We start from the raw sequence: 21,859 nt of genomic DNA, 5'->3' as shown, positions 1-21,859 counted from the left end.
AAAATAATAAAATAAAATAAAATAAAATAAAATAAAATAAAATAAAATAAAATAAAATAGTCTTGTGGAAACAATGGGTCCAAGCCATAGAATAAGCAGGAAAACCCACCTTCCTGGCTCCTCCAGAGCTGCTGTCTCAACCCAACAACACCATGACAAACTGAAACTAGAAGAGAGAAACCAGAAGTCATGGGTTGGAAAGCAAAAGCTGTTATAAAGGGGGATGTGGGCCATGCAGAAAAAGCCTGGATAAAATAAGTAAGGTGTAGGGGCCATATTAGCATTATTATGACTTCTTTCAATAAGTGATCTGGCCAAAGTAGACAATATCTCTGGCATATAACAAAAATAGATTTCACCACTTCTACCCCAACAGGAAATTCTGGAGTATACAGACAGCTTCTGAATTGTCAGCTCTCATATTCTTTCTTGCTAATGCTTGTCTCAGGAAACTTGGCTCTGAGTTCTGAAATGCTTCAAATATTCCCTTGTTGCTAAAGAGAGTTTAAGGGAGGAAAGACCCAGGAACAAAGTAGTAATGGGAATTTATGCGTTATCATGTTCTGTGACCAGTTAATGTCTTATAAGTCATCCAATGAGGCAAAGAGGCAAAGGTTGAACTGGAGCAGTCCATTCCAGTCAGCCAATGTTTTTTGCCTTCGTGAAGCAGTTCATGCAGGAGACAGCACTGGGAGAAACAGGGAGAGAAGAGGATCAGCTTAATTAGAAACATATTTCTTCAATAACTAGCAGCTCACCATGGATGTTTCTCACCTGCTCCTCACTTCTGTGCTCTTTCTGCTGCCCTTCATAGCACAAGTTTCAGCACAGCAACCAGGTAAGTTGTTGCAGGAGGTCTGTTACCACAGGATAATAACCCCTATGGCACCAGCTTGTACCATTACAGCTGGCAAAGGATTTTTACAGTCTTACTTTAAGACAGGTTTGTTCAAGGGCTTTCTTTTCAGTGGTAACCAGTGGGGTCTCATGTCTCACCCAATTCTGTCACAACATGAATACTCGGGCAAATTTCTACCTCATTTGTGTGTTTTTCCAGGATGTTCTATCTCTAACAAAAGTCCAAGTGTTGAAGAAAATAACCCTCCTGGATACAATGTGACTACTATCGATTTGGAAGCAGGTTTCACTGCAACGGTTGATCCTTCCTCGCCAGATGGCAGTTATTTTACCATCCAGGGGTCTCAGCTGCAGCTGGTCAAAAGTGTGGACTATGAGGTAAGCTTTTAGCTGGCAGGCTGTAGGGATGAGATGGATAATGCTGGGAAGCAGTGGGTTTCAACCAGGGGTCTTGGACTTCCAGGGATTTATAGTCTGTGTATAAAGTATCTAGGAAATATTTTGACTGTGCTTTAGTTCACTACCAGGGAGATCAGCCCTTGCACAGGCAGAGGGCAGGGAGGAGGGGGTTGCATTGTATGCCTGCTGTCACCTTCCTTCAACAAATCTGTATGAATTAAAACAAGGCGGAGGTTTAAAAAAAGAAGTGTGACAACTGTGGTGTTCAGAGCTCTCCAGGATACATGTAAAATGATCCTTATTTGCGTGCATAAAATACAGTGCTGAGCAGTGAGGTAATCTTATGTTGAGCATAAAAGCAGTATAAAAGGTCAACGTGTTCAGTTAGGTCGCAGCTAAATTATTTTACCTACCTACAGAATTCTGCATGCAGCCACAAGTGTCCTTAAACTGCCATTTCCCTAATGTAAAATCCCACATTTGCATGAAGAACAGCAGACAGAGGTAATACCCTGCAGGCAATGCTGCACTTGCTGCATGACATATTTCTGTTTCATTTGATTTAAAAAGAAATTTGTTTGAACTTTCCTTAAGCGGGAGAAATTGGTCGATTAGCTCTACCACCAGGTTACAGGAATCACAAAGAAAGAAGATAGTAAATCAGTCAGCTTTGACCTCAGTAAAGCAAGGGCCCAGCACTGATGGATGGCTGCGAAAGAAAGAAGGGAAATGTTAGAAATGCCTGATAAAAAGATAAAGCCCTTTGATTCTGCAATGCATGCATTTGTCTCATTTACTTCAGAAAAAGTCAGTATATTTTGGCTCGTTTCTAAAATGGCTTGGGTTTTGTTTTTGCATACAGAATGATACCGTGCTGATAGTGATTGTGGCTTGCCAGAATGCTGCTGGGCAGGTGGGTGCTCTTCCAAACACTCAGTTCTCTTACAAGGTACTGCAGGCAAGCACTTACTTTCCTTGTCTCTTCCTAGTCCACAGACCACGGTTAAGAGCCATCCTTTTCTTTCCAGGCACAGTCCTCTAATAGTCAAAGAAAGAGCACTCAAGGCTCTGTGAATGGGGAGATGTGGGAGCAAACTACAAACCCCACACCTCGTGGGCTGTCTGCAAACCCCAGCCCTGTTCAGCATCCACTAGCTGTGCTTCTCAAACCTTCCTCTCTGTCACTCTGCAAACTGGGATCAGCCCCTAACAATCTTACCTTTGTGTTTGATTCTCTCATTTTACCATTTCTGCAGAGAGATACTTTGGACATTATTGTGACCATTATCAATCTGAACGATAACAGCCCAGTGTTTAAGCAAACGAATCTCACCGTAACTGTTCCTGAGGTAAGGATTTCACAGAAATGAAGAGGGCACTGGGTCAACCAGTGCTATGGGACTAAGGAATAATTACCAGGGAGAAGTCTTCAGCCAATTTCACAGAGAAAATAACCACAACTTTGTTTCAGGACACAAAAGTGAATGCAACCATTGTAGCCCGTGAAGATTTAAGCGCTAGTGATGCTGATCTGGACATCATCTATTATGAACTCAATTCAACAGTGCAGGTGAGCTTTCTTTGGGGGGGGGGGGGGGGGAAAGAGAGAGAGAAGTCTTTGTGTTTAATTCAGATGAGCTCTAGCTTTGAGGCTAACGGATTGTTGTATTGCATTTGGCTCCTGAACACCTTCTGGAAGAGGTGTTTCTTAAGTAAAAGCTTTTTGTTAAGTAAGCTTTTTGTTAAGTACAAGCATTGGTTTGGCTAGCAGAATGGAGCAATCGGTATTGCTGGTATTGAATTCTTCTAGTGCTTACACTTTTATTACATTGTACAGTCTACACTTTCATCTGGGATATTCTGAACCATATGATCCAGGGAAGTCATGCTGGGATGGTCTGTAAACATACTGGGAGAGACCTTTGCACCTTACAGAGTTCAGAATTGCACTGAGTCAGATAGGGAAAAAAAGGAGTTATTGTCTGTTTGTCTACAGTGCCTATACAGAGTGGAGATACGAGTTGCCCAAGATCACAGAAAAAGTCTTTGTCAAAGCCAAAGGCAGGCCTGACTCTCCCCAGGTGCTAGTTTAGTGCCTTATTTTGCTTGATCTTAAGGGGTTTGCTTGATAAAGTGAGAAACAAATTGTAAGCATGGTTAAACTGATGCCAGGCTAGAGTGGCAATCTGGAAGGGTCTGCTAGACGTAAAAACTAAAAAAAGTAAATTAAAGAGAAAAACAAACAAAATGTATATTTACATTTTTATATACCGTCATGCAGTGAGCAGGTAGTGTCCAACATTCTGACTCCATTAACTCTGGGATTAAGCTCTGGGATTTTAAGGGCCGTGAACAGAAACCACATTTTGAATTTTAGCTCTGGGACCGGATTTTGCATTCACATTGGTGTAAATCCAGAGGACTGTAGAAATCCAGAAGAATTCTAGTCGAGACACGAGATTAAAGAAAACCCAAAGTGCAAAAGTTTATATACTAAAATGCAATTTATACTACTTACAATTTGGCCTTGTAGTAGTTTCCAAAGTTCAGCTGTGCTAGGCTAAGTGATCTTGCCAGCTCTCAGAGGCTGTTCTTTGTGCATGGATGTTGAATTGCTTGGCTGTCATGGATCCAAAACAGGATTGTTGGAAACCTGTTTGAGTACAGGAAATAAATAAGGTAGATTTCACCCAGTACCTGCCAAGCAGGTAGGCAGGCAAAGCAGGGATCTTAGGGGAAAAAAAGTCAAAAGAACATGAAGGAACCTTTCTGACAAGCTAGGCAATGACAGTGTACCATACTAAATGATTACATAGGGCTCACATTCCTACACTGCCCCCAGACCCCACTCCAGGTCCCCAGGCTTCAAGCTCCGATTGGGATGACAAACACAGCAATGAGTAGTATTTTCAACATGTCTGTGATCAAGTATGCTAATAAAGCTTTTCCATTTATTTATTTATTTTTACCCAGGACACCACCAATTATTTTGCCATAAAAGGAATCAATAATCCTGAAATATACTTGCAAAAAGCATTAGATTATGATAAAGTTAACTCAACAACATTGATCTTGTATGCAATGGTAAGTTCTTTAGGCAGAACAAAATGCCTCGTATGCCACAACCTCTCTTAACTAGAGGGCAAATCTGAACGGGAGATCTCTGGGGTGGCAGGAGGGAGGGTGGGTACTGGGGGCAGTGGATTTGGAGCAGCCTTCCACCATCCATAACCACACTGACTGCATCCAGACTTGCATTCAGTCCACCTTTGTCAGCAGAACGTCAGCAGATAATTCACTGCTTTTGCTAATTTCATATAAACTGCCTCTCCTCAGAGAGAATGGAGTTAAAACAGCTAAAAGACCCTGGGTCACTGGCTTTTGCAGGTGGGTCCTTTTGGCAATAAAACTTGCAGCTTACAAATGTGCTTTGCTTCTGGATACAGGACAGGCCTGTTGGCAGCAGCGAAACCACCCACACAGCTACTGCAACAATAAACATAATTATTGAGCAAGCTGACACCAAACCACCCTGGTTCCTACCCTGTAGCTTCATTGACGTGGACAAAAGCATTTGCATCAGCAGCCCCTATTCTGGGAGAGTCAATATATCCGAGATGTCGGTAAGCAGGCATGACCAAACAGTATCTCTGATGCTATTTTCTTGGTAGTGCCTAATAATTTTCAAGAGCTTGTGCTGCTCTCCAGACATAAATGCAGATAATTCAGCGTGACAAGGAGCCTTCATCATCCTGGAAGGTGGAAGTTCCCCTCACTCAGAGGAGCACTGCTTGTCCTTGTTCCTACAGCATGTTGCAGGAGAGGCAAGAGATGGAAAACTCGTTACTCTAGGCCTTCTCACCTCTCCCCTGTTACATCTATCCCCCATAATATATAATATACATAATATACAACAAATGTCGTTCTCACAGTCTGAACCAGCAGAGCCATGATGGGATGGGAGAGTGCTAATAGCATTTGGTGCTGTAGTGTGCTGCGTGACACTTTGCCTTTCTATTGCAGACAGAACCACTCACCCTGGATCCGGGGCCCATCTATGCTAAAGATCCGGACTACACTATAAATGAAAAAATTGTGTACAGTATTGTTGGTGGTGAGTAGAACTTGTTGCCTTTTCCAAACTGCCCTACTTGTACATTCCTACATTACCTGCCAAGAGGGGGTGCCCTGCACAGCACTGGAGAGTTGAGGGCCTGGAGATTTGCCCCTCTATTTCTGCCCTAGAAAAATAATTAGATACACAGAACATTGTGGATTAAGTAGAAGACACAGGCTGTACAAAAAGGAAGAGGAAGAGAATTGCAGACCCATAAGCCAAGCTCCATGAAATCTGTTTCAGAAAGACTTTTTTTTTGGGGGGGGGGGGGGTGGGGGGGGCAGAGAGAATGACATGTTTTATCTTTAAGATTTTAGACCTGATTTTGCCAGTCTGGTCACACCACTTTCATAGTCTTTGAGCTGAACCTAAAAACTCCCAAATCATCAGCATCATTTTCATTCATCACCAGAAATAATGCTCTTATTCCACTGTGCATTGCCACTGTCTAATCTGCCCTGTTTTAACCTTGATTTCAAAAAGATTACTTGAATATAGTGAACTGATTGCCCAATCATTGACTGGGACACTGGGCCACCTTTTCATTCAAGGGATTATTATTATTATTATTAACAGTGAGTTCTTGATTAACAATCAAGGCAAAGGCAGATCATATTGGTCAGGTGGAGTGACCATTTGTTCATCTCTCTTATTTGTTCTACATGGCACCATATCTGTGAATATACTCCTGACAATAAAGACGCTAAAGAACCTCAAATTCCACTGGCATTTTGGAGGTAGTGTGATCTCAGTCCCCCACAGTAAAAAGGGAACCCCATACTGGGGATCCTTGTCTAAATAAAGCCCACAGTATCTCAAAATGAGGAAAATAAGCAGAAATTGAACATATATTTTAATGTATATCCAACATAGATGGTTTTATGATTCAAAGACAGATCGGTGATGTAGGAGGTTGATTTCTACCCCTACTTCAATACAAGAAGGTCTCTGTGTCTAGGCTCCTTTTGTAGTCAGCAGAGAAAAATAAGTGTTTCCAGAGCTGAATGCAGCTCATGTTGAGGCCAATGTCCATGAGATAAACCCCATAGTTAGTCCATGTCCATGAGATAAACCATGCACTAAGATGTCCCTTTCTCTTCACAGTCTAGGTAACAAGGTCAGGTAGAGATGTCTGCCTGGTAGATGTCTAGAGCTGTTTAAGATGAACCCCCACCCAACAAGGTGGGAAAGGCAAGGACAATGACATCATTGTCTGGGGGTTGTTGTCACCAATATGTGGAAAAAATGAGCCATGAGCTTGAAGTCACTTTATGAAGTTATCCAATGTCTTTTAATTTCTTTAGGGAATGCAGATAATGTATTCTCAGTGGATGCAGACACGGGAAATCTAACGATGAACAAAATAGCAACTTCCCCAGACTCATACCTATTGCAGGTCATGGTAAGTCTGATGACATTGCATTCAGCCATCCAGCATAGCTGGCTTTCTAGGAAGCATCAATCTTGCTGTGCCAGGAGTCAATTACATTAATAATGAAAGCTAACTTGTTCACACCGTTTATTTTGGAAGTATTTAGACCAAGCATTTAAGCGGTATCTTATACCAATTTATATGCAAAACCCTTGTAGGAGTTGAGGCATTTTCCCTTATGTGTGGGTTACACCATCAAAGCAAGTTAACTTAGCAAGTCTCTTCTGCTGAGTTCAAAGTATAGATGAACATAACTGGAAGGCTTTCTGTAGACATCACAGGGGCTTGTCTTAAAGTAGCTAAAGTAACTCACTCCTAGAAACAACCTCCTCTTTTGGTTGCACTCCTCAGGAAAGGAGGAGTTGCAAAGCACTCCCTGCACCCAGGAAGATGTGGACTCTCAGATAGTAACAGAACTGACCCAATCCCTCGTGAATTTGAAGAGGCTCTGCCTGCTGGTGTTGGAATCCCACTGCTTTGTACTTAGGCATGACAATTTGTCCAGAGCTGACCCTTATTAAGAGCCACATCTAGATTCTAGGGCTAGACCAGGATGATGTGGATGGCCAACAGCAGAAGCAAGCAAAGGCACAAGGACCCCAAAACACAGGCCCCTGTGACAGGCCTGGCCCAAAGCTCACTGAAAATGATGGAAAGAACTCCACGTGTTGGAAAACATTTTGGTCCAAACCTAACCTCTTATGTCTTGTCACTAACAGGAAAAGACTAGCATTTCCTTCCCTCTCTCTCTCTCTCTCTCTCTCTCTCTGTCTTTCTCCTGTGTATGTGTGTGTCTCCAGGCCACCCAAGTCAACAACAAACAGAAATACTCTGTAGTCAGCGTGGAGATTAAGGTCATCAATAAAAGTGACTACGCACCATACTTTGAGTCCAGTAACTACACAGGAGTAGTATCTGTTGGTGTGGCCCCAAGAAGCCTTGTCTTCCAAGTTGAGGATCCTTCAAGTCCCCTGATGATAAAAGCAGCAGATGATGACTTCCCTGATGTAAGAAACTGAAAATGCACTGAATTCTTACTTACTGCTTCAGCCTTAAAGCAGAATAAGCAAACATAAGGAAGGGGAGGTGGGGAGAGACAAACGCTAGCTTTCTTCTGCTGTCCCAAATTATATTTATCTGGGACTTTTACATAGATCAGAATCATTTATAGTATGGTGTAATCTGGAGAAGCTGCTGGGCTTCTTTCTTCCAAGTGCCAGTGCCACTCAGATCTATGTAGGTAAGCTGATTCACTGTAAAACAGCATGCCAAGTAAGCCCAGGATTAGCAAATCCTGTGAACAGGTCCAGATCTGGGTTGGGGTTTCTGAGAAGAGATCAGGGAGGCAGGATCCCAGGCAGAGGTGTTCTCTCTCTGCCAGGTCAAGAAAAGCTATTTGTGGACTAGCCTAGGAAGAGGAGACTGTCCAAAGACAACAGACTAGCAAGTCTTCAATCCTGGGCTGGAAATAGTTAACCTTCTCCCTTTAGTGACTCATTTTTGAGAGTGCCATTCTTGGAAAAAGTTCTGGGAGGAGGATAGTGGAGGAGATTCACTGACCAGCCGTTCCCTTTCCCCCCTGACAAATGTGCTAGTTTTGCCATCAGTAAAGCTTCCATAACAATACTGGGATCTAGTACTGGAATAACAACCTAGAGACAAAGGAAAAAAATATGTAGACCTCTGCACAAGGGTTATTCTCTGTTTATATCCCCCTTTTGCACTGTATTAAAGGCAGAACTGATCAAATTTAGTAGGTCCCTTGCACAGATGTGTTTTGCTTGGGGAAACACTAATGATACCAACACAAGGTGGATAAGACTTGGGATTTTTTTTTTTTTGAGGCAAAACTTTTAGTATACATTCTTAATCTCTGTGCAAAAGGGTGAACATGCCTGACTTCAACCTTCCTTCAGTTCAGGTTTATTTACTGCACTATACACCCACTTATACTTCAGGCATATTTGACAAGTCCTGCTGACAGGTTGTTACAAAGATGCATGCAAAGCATAGTGTGGCTTAATCATTCACTTTTCTGGCTTTTCAGAAATTCAACCCAAACATTGAATACTACATAAAAAACAGCACTGATTTCATTGCAACCAAAGATGGACTCATCTTGACAAATGTCAATCTGCTGTCACCAGAGACTGTAATCATGGAGGTAGGACAACTTTCTTCATATTTTGCCAGGGTTGTGGAAGGAATGAGTTTCTAACAGAGAAGCACCAAGAGTGGAATTCCATTAGATGTGGAATATAATGAAAGGACAGTCCTTGCCCCAACCATTTGTATCACAAATGTATAGGGATGGAGGGAGATGTAGTGGTAGTAAATGCACTCTGCATGACATAGGCTACCATCTGGTGCTAGCTGAGAAAAAGTTTCCTCTGTCCTCCTGTGGAAAATATCATTGGAGACAAGCAAAAGGTCAATTGGGGAGATTTTAGGACCCTTGTCCCACAGTCTGGTTTGGACTAAAAGGCAAATAAATCAGAAAATATAAAATCGAATTTAATCCCCCAATTTCTACCCAAAAAGAGAAACCTACCAGAAACTTTTTTTTCCCCCCACACATACCACCTAAGAGATATTGAAGACATCATAGATACAGAGCAGGGGCTGCTTAATTTTTTTTCAGAGGGAGAAAATACTATGCCAAGGCTGAGTCCAGAGGAGGGCTCCTAAGATGATAAGGGGACTGGAGCTCCTGTTGTACGAGGACAGACTGGGAGAGCTGGGCCTGTTTAGCCTGGAAAAGAGAAGACTGAGGGGAGACCTCATCAATGCGTATAAATATTTGAGGACAGGGTGTTAAGAGCATGGAACCAGTCTCTTTTCAGTTGAGGCCAGCGACACGACGAGAGGCAACGGGGAAAAAATTGAAGCACAGGAGGTTCCATCTGAATATGAGAGGGCACTTCTTTACTGTGAGGGTGACAGAGCACTGGGACAGGTTGCCCAGAGGGGTTGTGAAGTCTCCTTCTCTGGAGATATTCAAAACCCACCTGGATGCAATTCTGTGCACCATGTGTTAGGTGACCCTTCTGGGCAGGGGGTTTGAACTCAATGATCTTCAGAGGTCCCTTCCAACCTCAGCCATTCAGTGATTCTGTAAATCCAGTACTTTTTTTTTTTTTTTTTTTTTTTTTTTTCGCTCAGATCAAGACAATCACAGAAGCAGTTAATAATTCTAGACTTTCTAAAAAGAACATATTCATGTTGCCCACCTGCCTGCCAGTGCCAAATGGCAATGCTAAAGCTTGCCTGGCACAATACCATGTCCTCCAGAGCTATCTGACACAGCTTGACTACAGCAATATTTTAGCTACATGGGCAGACAGCCGCTTGCAGGGCAAAAATGTGTGCCAACGTCATGCTGCTACTGCCCCACACTACCTCATTGCCTGTTTACAGCATTGCACTGTACTGCAAAGCTGTTTGCAAATGATGAATGTGGTTTTGGCTGAGGACAGGGACTTTTCAGAACTCTTCTTCTGTGACCAGACTGCCCCAGTTACAATGCAAGGATATTGGGATATTGTGAAGATATGGTAAAGATATGGCCAAGGTACTTTGTCCCCAAAGGGTCCACCACTTCTCCTGAGAGAAAGATAGAAATCTAGAAAGTCCCTAAACTATCTTTTCCCCATGTTCACCCAGGCTGTTGCAAAAGATACAGTGAGTCTGCAGGAGGCGAGCACCATCATCACGGTGGAGATCATCTTTGCTGCAGGTAGGCTGGGTATCTCTTGGTTTTCTGGTAAAGTGAGGTGACTGGGGAATCTTTTCCACTTTCATGGACAAACCGGCAATGATAGGTCACCCAATGAAGTCTGTGGGCCTGGGCTAAGGCCAACCCTATATCTACTGGAGGTCCTATGGTGGCTATGACAGAGAAAATGCTCAAAGGACATCCTTAGAATATGGTCACCACGTGCCTCAAACAACCTTTTGAGGCTTTAAGCAGTGCTGTGTGATGTAGCATCTTTTCTTTTTATTCCAAAATTAAATCTGTAGTTGCTTCATAGTGTTTTGTGAGTCAAAAATTACCCAGAATGTCAAAGGAGGATTGCCCTGACACCTTGGTACATCCTTGCTCTTTTTTTTGACTAAAAATAGAGAAAACTGCAGCATAATTTCCTGTCTTATGCAGGAGCAGACAGAAGTTGGCACACCCCCACAAAGCCAGGCTTCCTCATGAGCCATGGCATTTTCTACTCAGGTCAGGCCAAGTTCCTATACTCCAAGATTTTAAGGCCTTTCCAGGAAAAACAACCCATGAGAAATGATAGACATGAGGCTACACACATAACCTTCCAGTTATCATTTGGATTTGCTGAAGTAAAAATAGCCTACACTTCTGTACTTCTTAGAAATTTCTCTTATAAATCAGTTAGATTTGAGGCTTATGAAGCTTTTTACACTGAATGGAGAGGAATCAATTTTGTGCATTTTCACATCAGGGCAGGTAGATAATGTCCAGACTTCACTGACTTCTCCCTGATGTGTGGTTGAACGCCCCAGTTGGGCTTTTAAATTATTTCATCCTCAGAAACACCACCATTGTGAGGATTACTGGAGGATGAAAACAGTGGGATCCTGGGTGTAAATTTGGATTCCCTGATGGTAGTGTCACTTCACAGTTGAAAACACCATCTGCATTAAAATCACCTAAGCACAGTTTTAGGTGACACAGTCCAGCTCAGCAGAAGGCTAGCTCAGGTGTCAGTACAGCACAGTGTTAATGCTCCAAGCAGATGTACCAATGGGTCAATGCATCTTTTAAATGTTGCACTTGCTATTTAAACCCCACAAAATAATGATGCTGGTGACTATAAAACAAAGTAGAGGGAAATTACACTGAATGGTTCAGAGCCTGTGAGAGGATTTGTGCTTTTTTCTCTACTACAATTAGCACCCAGGAGTGGCTCAAATAGAGCTGAGATTACCATTTGCCTGGACAAACAGTAGGATATTTAACCCTCAGCTTGAATAAGTGGTGTTAAGGAGTGTGTGCGCAACAGGTTAGAGGGTGCTTTACTAAGTGTCGCAATATCCATGGGGAAACCAGAGTCCTTTTCAGTATACCTTCCTTCCGAGAAGTGGTGACTGTACACTGACCTCTGGTTTCTGAGACATTGGTGCCAGAGCCAGCCTACGTGGATTTCAGCATGAGTCATCCCACCAAGCTGAGCTAGCTTTCATGGAGGTACTGGGTGCTGCACAGCACAGAAGGAGTTAAGGGCGGTGGAGCTTCACATCAGCTCTGTGGGCTGTGGCTCCCTAGGAGACATGATTAAGAAGTGAAAATTCACTCATGTCCTAAAGCCTCACCAGCGTATTAATGATAAACTGAGGGTGCAATCAAATGCAGAGAGGGTACTCAGAGTTTGTTGTCATAAACAGGTCAGCAGGAGAACAAAATTGTGTTTCATTAATCATTAAACTTTAAAGAGATTCATTTACATTACAAAATGAAGCTGAAAAACTTAAAAACAAAGAATCCCACTGACAACAACAAGTACTGCTGATTAACCCTGAAGAAGTTACTGTCTCTCCACAGTAATGTTGATCTCCATACAAATATGTTTACACTGACCAGTGGCTGAAAGCATACGCAGTTCCTGAGGAGGTTGATATGTGTTGCTACCGCTACAAAGAGGGCATGAAAGGGTTTTCTGTCCTGGGGACCTTCTAATGTTTTTCATTCCCACGTCCTAATGAAGCTGAGATATATCCTGGGGAACAGCAAGTATTGGGCAGAGATGAGAGACCCCAGAGTTAGCCCAGGCTGGGCAGTGCTGAGTTTCTCCAAGCTCCTGCTTGAATAGTGCCCACGTGTCCATCACTCCTATTGGAGTCACTAACTAAAAAGAGTCACTAAAATTCTGCTATGTGAGAAAAAGTATGTGTCCTAGGGGGAGCTCTGCAACTACTTGTCTTCTCCTGGAGGGGAAAGGGACTTTCCTCTGGTCATAAAGAGCCTGATAGTTCAAGTTTGGAGGCAGGAATCAGTTTCAAGAAAGAAACTACAGTAAGAAATTCAGCAAAAATCCTTCCAACAAACACTCTCATGACATAATCCCTTTCTTTGGCCATAAACGTGGTTCCTAGTACCCTTGCATTTATCAGCATAACAAAGATGTTATTGTACCCTCATCTGTTAATACACAAAGAAGTCAGACCTGACCTGGCTGGTCATATTGACACCCGAGTCAATTCCTCTCCTTCCAAGGAGCACACTGTTTTTCTACTTTTATTTCCTATTCTAACATGCTCATTAGTATCAGAGGTGAAGTTCCACATTGTGAAAATGCAAAGCTTTCTTTATACATATATACAAACATACCTCATTTTTGCATGCTGGTGGAAATGGGTGAAGTGGGAACAGACAAGATCGACCTAGCTCTACTTCTGCTTAGCTAATACAGTCATGTACATATTTGCTTATTTAAATCATAGGGTAAACATCATAGTCTTGTAAATAGATGCTATTTCCACTTTATGTAACTTCTTGCAAGCTATAATATTCTGTGAGTGGCCGCTTTAATAGAAACCTCTGCTTCTAGGACAGAAAATGAATGATATTTCTTCTATGACATTAAATATATCACTGCCGCATTCTACTGCACAGGATGCTTCGTTGCCCTTCAAAAACTCTTTGGAGCTTTGCACACAATGAAATGTTGTGCTTAAAAGCTAGTTGCCATTTTAAGTTGCCATTTTTGTAACATTGGTTTGCTTTTCTTGTAGATAAAATCACCTCTGATAAGTTATACACTGCACAGGATATGGGTATCTTAGGTGGTATCTTAGCAGCACTGTTGCTGATTACCTTAGTCTTCCTTGGACTGATGATATACAAACATTATGGGAAAACGGTCAGATTACTGATAAATAAAAAGGTAAGTGCTTTGTTTGTACCTGACTTGCATTAAGAATTTCTTAGAGGTAGGAGGTGGGACCTGAGGAGGATTTAGAGTATGGATGGGCTGTCCAAATCCTACACATTTGTGTGAAGGTGATGAATCATTCCTGAGACAATATTTGCAAAGGTAGTATCGCTTTGGTGATGTTTGTTATTGATCTTTTTTGTCCTCTGAGGCTGGAGCCATATGGTAGTTGAACAGGCATAGTAAGGAGAGGAGCACGGCTCCACAGAGCACAAAATCTAGGATGAATGTGACACGTACCAGAGGTGGTCTCTGAAAATCATGTGACTGTGATATAAACCACTGCACATCCTTTCTCTATAGACAATGGAGAGAAAAAGCCCTTCTTATCCTATCCTAAAGCTTGGCCTTAGACAACCAAGTTTTGGACACCTAGGAACTGGACACCTAGGGAATTTGTCTTAACCTAATCTGAAGTGTATATGATGCATATGACACCCTGCTCTACTCAGTGCTTTTGTATTCTCAAGTGCAAAGTGTTGTTATAGTTTAGTAAGTGTTAGTAAGTGTAAGTGTATAGTTTAGTAAGTGTTGTTATAGTTATAAAGTTATAGTTTGCATAGGAACAAATGGATGCTGGCAGACAACCTTGAACACCTAAAATGCAGGAACAGTGCCACTAGACAATAGACAGGCAATAACATATCTTTCATCACCAATGGTCCCAGTAATTCTCCATGGTCTCTGGGTTTTAAAGTAGTTTTGAGATTGAGAAGCTGTCCTTAAGGTCATTTGCTAGGCTAAATTCTTCACAGTAATTGTCATCTACATGTAAAGAAAGAACAGCATTGTTTAACTGCTTAGGATGTGTTTTTGCAGTTGCTAAGTTTTTAATTTTTATTCTTGAAAGGGAGGAAGTGGGAAAAAAAAAACACCAAAAACAAAACAAACAAACAAAACAACAAAAACAAGCAGAAAAATGAAAGTTCCTGCCTAGTAGCAGGAAATTTGACCTGGACTTGGTAGGCAGCATGTTTACTTGCTATCAGTGAACATTTCTCCACCAGCATCAACAGGGTCCAGGGTCTTGTTTGTATATATTCAACAAAGGCCAGACAAGTAACTTTAGCCACACACCTACACCCCATTTAATTTCCTTTCATTGCACTCACAAGGTGTCTCTCCTCCTGTAGTTCTCCAAGGATTTCCCTGAGAGCTATGAGAACCAAGCTTACAATCAAGATGAACACCCAGATCTGAGTGCCAAAGAGCAGGAAAGCTCAGAAAACGGTGGTATAACTGAGCTACAGCAGCCATCATTTTTCTTGACCTCTTCTAAAGAAGAAATTGATGGCCTCCCAAAGACTTCCACAGCTTCCACAGTTGTCTTTGACCTGGAAGAGAAAGAGGAAGAGGAAAAAGAAGAGGAAGAGGTGAAAGAAGACACTAAGCATGAGAAAGAAGTAAAGTCTATCCTCAAACAGACAGGAATGAGGAGGACCATGGCTACAAAGCCGTGTGGTTTAAGACCGATGTGGATCCAGATGCTGGAGAAAAAGTTGAAGTGATTAAGGACAATGCATCAGATTATGATGATGACAGTGATCAAGATCTGCAGGAGAATGAGGAGGAAGAAGATGACAAGGATGATCACCACGGAGGGCCAGGGGTATCTATTGATTCAGAAAACTCATCATTCCCAGCTGCAGAAGTGATGATTAACATGTCTCGCACAGCGACAGAAAATGACATTAATGTGTAATGGGAATAAGTCTGTATGTTCCCCACTGAAATGGGGGAATCTCTGCTGCTTTTCTGAGATGGAGCCCACCTTTCTGCTTGTGGGTAACTGGAATGCAGGAGGACACAGTTGCCTCTCCTGCATGCAGAGATTAAAGCCAGAAGAGATTATAACTAATTTAACCTCTTAACAAGACCTTGAAACATCACGTGGGATTTTGGATGGGGAAAACATGTCCCGTCTCTCCACCCTTCTGCCTGTTTGCCCTGGAGTCCCCTACATTATGTTTCCCAAACTGGCTGCAGGAATAGCAGAGATATAGCTACACTGACTTTGAAGCAGTTAGCTCAGCTCATGGTAGCAATTTAATTGCACAATCCAATGCTCTCATCTCCTCTTGGTGGGTAAATGAGCCAGCACTCACTGCTTGGATGTTCTCTTTAGGGTGTTGCAGGTTGATGCCAGCTGCAGGGCGTAAGCCAGCGCAAGTCACTCTGACCCTGCAGTTGCTCATATGACTGCATCCAGGTGCACACGTCAGGGCTTGGCTCTGCTCTCTGCACCCCAGCACAAGCAGCTGGCATGACATCAAGGGGACTGGGAGCAGCAGGAGTGCCACGACAGGTCCCCATTTTGCCAGAAAGCGGGTGTTAAAATGCTCGGGAGCTGTTGTTTCCTCCATCACTGATAAGCAAGGACGGATCACATGCTCTTTCCTGAGGACTTTGCCAGACATTTTTCTATGTCACAAGACAAATAATTGTGCTGTACCTTGTGGGCCAGATAAGAGCTTCTGCCAGAACCTGCCTACAAAATGCCAGGAGTATTTCCACCTCCCTGGGATTTTGGCAGCGGTAGATATCGTTCTGGGGTGCTGGATGTAGGTCAGCACATTGCTTCCCATTGTGTCCTTTGTCCAGCAGGACTCGAGGTGTCCCTTATAAAAGGGACTTCATTGCTGCTGAAGGTGGAGGTCAGCATTTGCTTCCAAGCACCTGACGTCACTGCCTTCTCTGCCCCTCACTTGTGGATGCAAACCTTTTTGCATTCCCACCTTTCTCCATTCATAAGAAGCCCAGCAGGCTCTTTTACTGGTGAAACACAATCTTCAGGCTTCACCGAGAGTTGAGCTGTGGCCTGAAAAAGGAGGTAATTCGCTGAGAGCAAGTAATCTCTGCTGTGTGTGGCGTTTGAGCTAGAAAGGCTGCTAGCATGATGGACCCCTTCTCCCTCAATCCTCCCTCATCTTTCAGCAATCTTGTCTTCAGCTGTGGTCCTGCCATCAATTCTGCAGAGAGAGCACTCCATTGCCTGGTGGCATGGGGAGTGATGCTCTGGTCCAGATTCACACTTCCCATCTGCAAATTGCTTCTCCCAGCTGGCAATCAAAAACCGGGATGTTTTCCACTGACTGAGAATTATGGCAGTGTGCATTTGAATCTTCTGATCTATCAACACAAAATTTGTGCTGCTGCTGGTTTTTCCACTTGGGGGCTAGCTCAGGGCAGACACGGGCTGTTGAGCATTAAACTTCCAGTAAGACAGAGACAATAATCCTGGGTCACAAATATTTATCTCACTTGCTCAGGTTAGCGCAACTGCACAGAACTGTAACAGTATAAGTGTCCTTTAAGAGAAGCAACAACAATAAGTACTCCTGCCTTTGCCCTACAGGGCAAATCTCCACATTTCTTCCTTTTATCTAGATAAACCCTTAAGAGAGTGAAACCGAAATACATCTGCTGGGATTCTCATGTACACCAAAACACAGGACAATCACTTCCAAGCAGGCTTTCATCTTGGTTTATACTTTGTTTCTGTACATCTCCCCATCCCAGTGTTGTTAGTGCTCATCTCTGTTGTCCTGTCTCTGAGGAGAGCTGGCCTCGTTGTGTGTGGACTTTAGGAGTTGCACTTTTGCTGAAGGTGGAGACTGAGATATGGAAAGCTTTTGTCCTTACTGCAATAAAGCTATTTGCCCAGAAATTACAGCTGTGGTTTGACTGATAGTGGAGGGTGGGGAGTGTGCCCTGTGTTTCCTTTGTAAGCGTGGTACCTCCAGTAGCTTAGGGTTATGTCCAGCAGAATTTTCCCATGGGACTGTGAGAACTCTCCAGCAGTTGCTAGTTGCTAGCCCACCACCTTCAGCCATCAGCAAGGGTAGAGCCAAGCCTGCCCTCCGTGCCGATGCTACCCATGGGAAGATTGCTGATAGGTGGGTGAAGCTGGAATGTTTCTACTCTGGTTCCCTCCAGGCATTTGCTTTATTCATCTCATCTGGCTAAAGGCCCAAAATATTGGCCACCAGCTTGCCGTACACCAACAATCAGCATTTGTGATGGTGTTGCAAGCAGTGCTAAGTGTCCTGCTGACTAGGGATCATTTTTTCAAGGCAGAATTGTGTCCCAGGGCAGTGGTTGACGTAGCCTAGCCTACACAGGACAAGGGGTGATCTCTGTGGAAGGCAAGCAGAAAACTGTCCGAAGAAGCAGCTGTTGTGCTAACGAAACAGCAAGTTCTCCCCATTGGATGGGCAAAGGGAACAGACGCAGCACTGTGTTTTCTAACACATGTGGGAGTGAGAAGAGACTGCAAAGGACAAAGGAGGTTTGTGAGAGGGAGCAAAACACAGATAAAAGCAACCTGGATTTCAGCAGCCCCTCTGACCCATTTTTCCTGCAGCTGGGACCAGTACTTACCAGCTTCCATTTATTGCTACCCACAGCTCTGCTACATGGGTTACAATTGGTCGTTCCTGCCTCCATGCATTATTAAGGAGCCTTGAATTATTTTAGCATAATGACCTGAGAAATGACTGACTGGCACTGAGAAGATCTGCTGATTGACAGATCATCTCTGTCTTTAACGAACCAGCGAAAATATTTCTGGGAGAAATGTTGGCACACAGATGTTTATACCGAAAGCAAGGAACATGGGCCAGGCCCAAATCAGTCCTGGTGCACTTGGTTATGGAGTGCTGGCTTGGTGTCTACTGTAGCACAGCAAATTTGGCCCCACCAGCCATTACTAAAGATGATACCACCACAGTGATGGTGGGACACACATATTCATGCACAACTCCTCTGGATCAGCTGTCCCTGAGTAACAGTGTTAAAACAGAAATACCTCTCTTAAAGCTGCTAAAACCAGGCCCAAAAAGTCCAGGTTGGCAGAGATGGTCCTCCACCTACTTAGATGACTGGAAAGGCAGCAATGAGAACCAGTGATGGAGGGCAAGAGCTAGGTTGGTGGGGTCTGCGATCATGTTCAACCAGTTCCCCCAAGCTTTAGCAAAAATCCTGAGTGGAGTGTTTTCCACTGGGGGGCAGCAGGTCACCTAAAGAAAATTCCCTTCCTGCGTGTGACAGGGAGATGGATCCCTTCTCTCTTACTCCTCACACTGATACACAAAGCTATTTTCCTCACAGTCTCCCCAGATGTGCAGCTCCTGTTTTCCCATCTCATTTTCTGCAGCATTTTGTTAGCATTGGGATTACCAGAGACACAACTTTCCTCTCACTTACATTTGGAGACTGCTTTTCTGTGGATCATCCTTCTCCAACTCTTCTTTCTTCACAGCTGAAGAAAAAAAAATCAAATCCTTTTCTGCTTTTCCAGAAGACTGTTTTATGATAACCTGTGAGCAATGACTGAAATAAATGGTTTCCAGCAGAATGTAGTTCCTGGTGGCTGACACAGCATAGCTGCCCCATTTCCCCCTTTTTCTGTGCCATATGTGATCTGTTCCTGTCTGTTGGCACAGTGTTGCACGCTGTCTGCCCTTTGCTGCTGTGCTGTTCGGGCTGCTGGGCACATGCATTGGCAAACTGATTTATGTGCCCCCTCAATCTGCAATCTGTACTCATTTGTTGGTGCTTTTCCTCCTCCCATTGGTGTACTTCTCATGCTTTCAGCTTTAGGTGTTGGCATGCAGTTTGAATCTGGGCACCTTCAGTTTGCTATTCATTGGTTCTTTGGCTTCCCTCCTTTGGCATGCAATTGGAATTCTATCAATTTGCCATTCACCTGCCAGGCTGCTTGCTGGCAGTTGGTTCTTCTGCAGCCCCAGCTGATCATTCTGTTCCTATGCAAGATCTGATAGTCTTGTTCTTTTATCCAGCAAAATTCATACTGGAAGAAAAAAACCAAAACAAACAAACAAACAAAAACACCACCACCACCAAAAAAAAAAAAAAACAAAACAAAACAAAAAAAAAAAAACAAAAAAAACCCACAAAACCCAGAACTCAGTGATTGTTAAGGCAAGTTACACAGCAACACTCAGAAGTGAAAACGTGTTCAAATAGTGCCGTCACATGGACAGCAAAGGCATCTGTCTTTAATTCTACGCAACTTGAATTAGAAAGTGGAAAGTTAAGGTGCTTCTTCAGACTCCTTTCTGTACTCAACCTTTCCTTCAGAGCCATTCAGTGAATTAGGGTCTCCTGTGAGCACAAAGGTTTCACACCTCATGGCATACCATGAGGGTTCAGAGACCCATACTTCACCTTTCCAATTATATTGCAAAAGATCATTCCCTCACAGATAATGATGTATTTATTCCTGGTAAGAAGGCAAAAGAAAATCCTTAATTTTCTTGGCATGAATTTGACATACAAAGTTAGCAACACCTTCAGTCATGTTTCACTTGCTCATTCTCTTCCTTTTCAGTGAGATTTCAGATTTCATTTAAGAAGGTGTCTGATATTCCCTGTGTGTTCAGTTCCCCAGAAAAAGCCTTTCCTGAGAGGTAGGTCAAGGATGAGTTCCCTACCAGTCAACAGTTTGCACCATCATAAATTCTGGGAGATGTAGATGGTTATGAAGTCTCCTGAAGTCTTTTTTTCCTGAGTCTAAGGGGTGTGGGATGGGGGATGTCCTGGCCAAAGAGGAGCACTGGCACTGTGGGGCTCCTCAGTGGTTGGTCCTGCACCTACCACAGCTGAGCGGTCCAACTAGTTGCCTGGGGATACTCCTTGGAGCTGTGTGCAACCTTTGGGGTTGTTCCAAGGGGTCACTGAGGAGGGGCTGGCACAGGATTCAACATGGAGGAGGGCCTCCTTTCCATGGAAAGGATACTGATCTTGTGGTCAAGAAGAAACTCAATCGATCCTGACTCTACTCTTTTGTTACCAGGGCTTCTCCGGTTACCTAAAATTTTCCTTTTATTAATTTATTTATAGCAACATGTTTCTGTGGTACAGACAATTAACAACAGAGAAAGAACATAGGCAAGAGTGCTTTTCTCTCTGGAGCTCTTCTTCCCTCTTTCCTATTGGCTTCCCTTGTAGTAACCTCTTTTCTATCCCCAAACATGCATAATTTGGGATCCCAAGGGGTCTTTAACACAGTTGCCAGGACAGAGCTTCTGGCATCTGCAGCAGCTGTCATTTCAGGGACTCTGCTCCTCCCCTTGCTATGGCAAGAGAGAGTCCAGACCTGGGCATCATGAATTTTCCTTAGGAAAAAGCCCTGTGAATGGCTTTTCTGAAGCAAAGAGAGGCAGGTCTATGAGGGCTCCCACTTTTGCTGTCATTGTTTACCCCTAGGACAGTGGGACTTTTAGCAAAGTGGAGATGCTAAAATCCAGCTTTAAGTGCAAAATAAAGGCAGATAGTGACAATTCCCAGCCCAAGTAACCAGCCTGTGCCTTGCCTCTAATCACAGACTTTACTAATCATAGACTTTTTTCACTAATCGTGGAATATCCCAAGCTGGAAGGGACCCATGTGGATCATCAAGTCCAACTCTGCAGAGACAAATAATGGAAGAGACGGTGAAAGTCCCACATGCTCCACTTTTCCCCATTATTTCACAAGAGAGGGGTGAAATGATTCATCCATCTATATTTTTGTTTAATTAATTCATAATATACAGGATAAAATGCTACCATGTCATATCATCTTCCATAACTCGAATGCCATTAATCAGGAACACTACATTAAATGACCCCAAATAAATTGTGCTATTATGGATTTGTTAGATGAGCTGGGAACTAAACTTGAACAGCACCAGCCCTGGACTCTCCAAGTTGATTTGTACAGCTGTTTGGCAAAGTACAATAGTGTAGACAACCTCGCCGAGATTTCCAGGATTTTCCATGGAAAGGATTACCTCTATACTGGGCATCACAGAAGTAATCCTACCCACGTGAAAGGGAAGTTTCTAGTCCACAATTCGGAAATAAAATTTCTGTTAGGAAGAATAAATTCCATTAGAGGAAAAACATAATAATATCGAATTTGTGTGGATATAAAATGTTAATACATTTCAAATACATCTCTAAGATGAAGCTTTCAGACATATATACATTTGACAGATTCAGTTAAACCATTATTTTCTTTTGCTTTTCTACCTCTAGCATCAGTAAATACAGCCATTGTATTTATTATTTCAGGGTTATGCTTATATCCATT

The 21,859-nt window shown here is 43.1% G+C and overlaps 1 protein-coding gene across 1 annotated transcript; it reads left to right on the top strand.

Annotated features, from left to right (window-relative positions):
* Positions 1-759: 759 nt before the first annotated feature.
* CDHR5 (cadherin related family member 5) lies at positions 760-15,464 on the top strand. Its single transcript, XM_035539172.2, is given in 15 exon segments — positions 760-838; positions 1,058-1,236; positions 2,120-2,170; positions 2,514-2,606; positions 2,729-2,827; positions 4,231-4,341; positions 4,704-4,880; positions 5,281-5,371; positions 6,679-6,776; positions 7,607-7,813; positions 8,854-8,970; positions 10,470-10,542; positions 13,563-13,714; positions 14,896-15,178; positions 15,181-15,464. Coding segments are annotated over 15 exon segments (2,094 nt in total).
* Positions 15,465-21,859: the final 6,395 nt, after the last annotated feature.

The sequence above is a fragment of the Cygnus atratus genome, chromosome 5 (assembly GCF_013377495.2).
Source record: "Cygnus atratus isolate AKBS03 ecotype Queensland, Australia chromosome 5, CAtr_DNAZoo_HiC_assembly, whole genome shotgun sequence".
In the NCBI taxonomy this organism is placed as follows: domain Eukaryota; kingdom Metazoa; phylum Chordata; class Aves; order Anseriformes; family Anatidae; genus Cygnus; species Cygnus atratus.
Note: the sequence above shows the minus strand (reverse complement) of the source record. Positions and strands in the feature narration are given on the sequence as shown.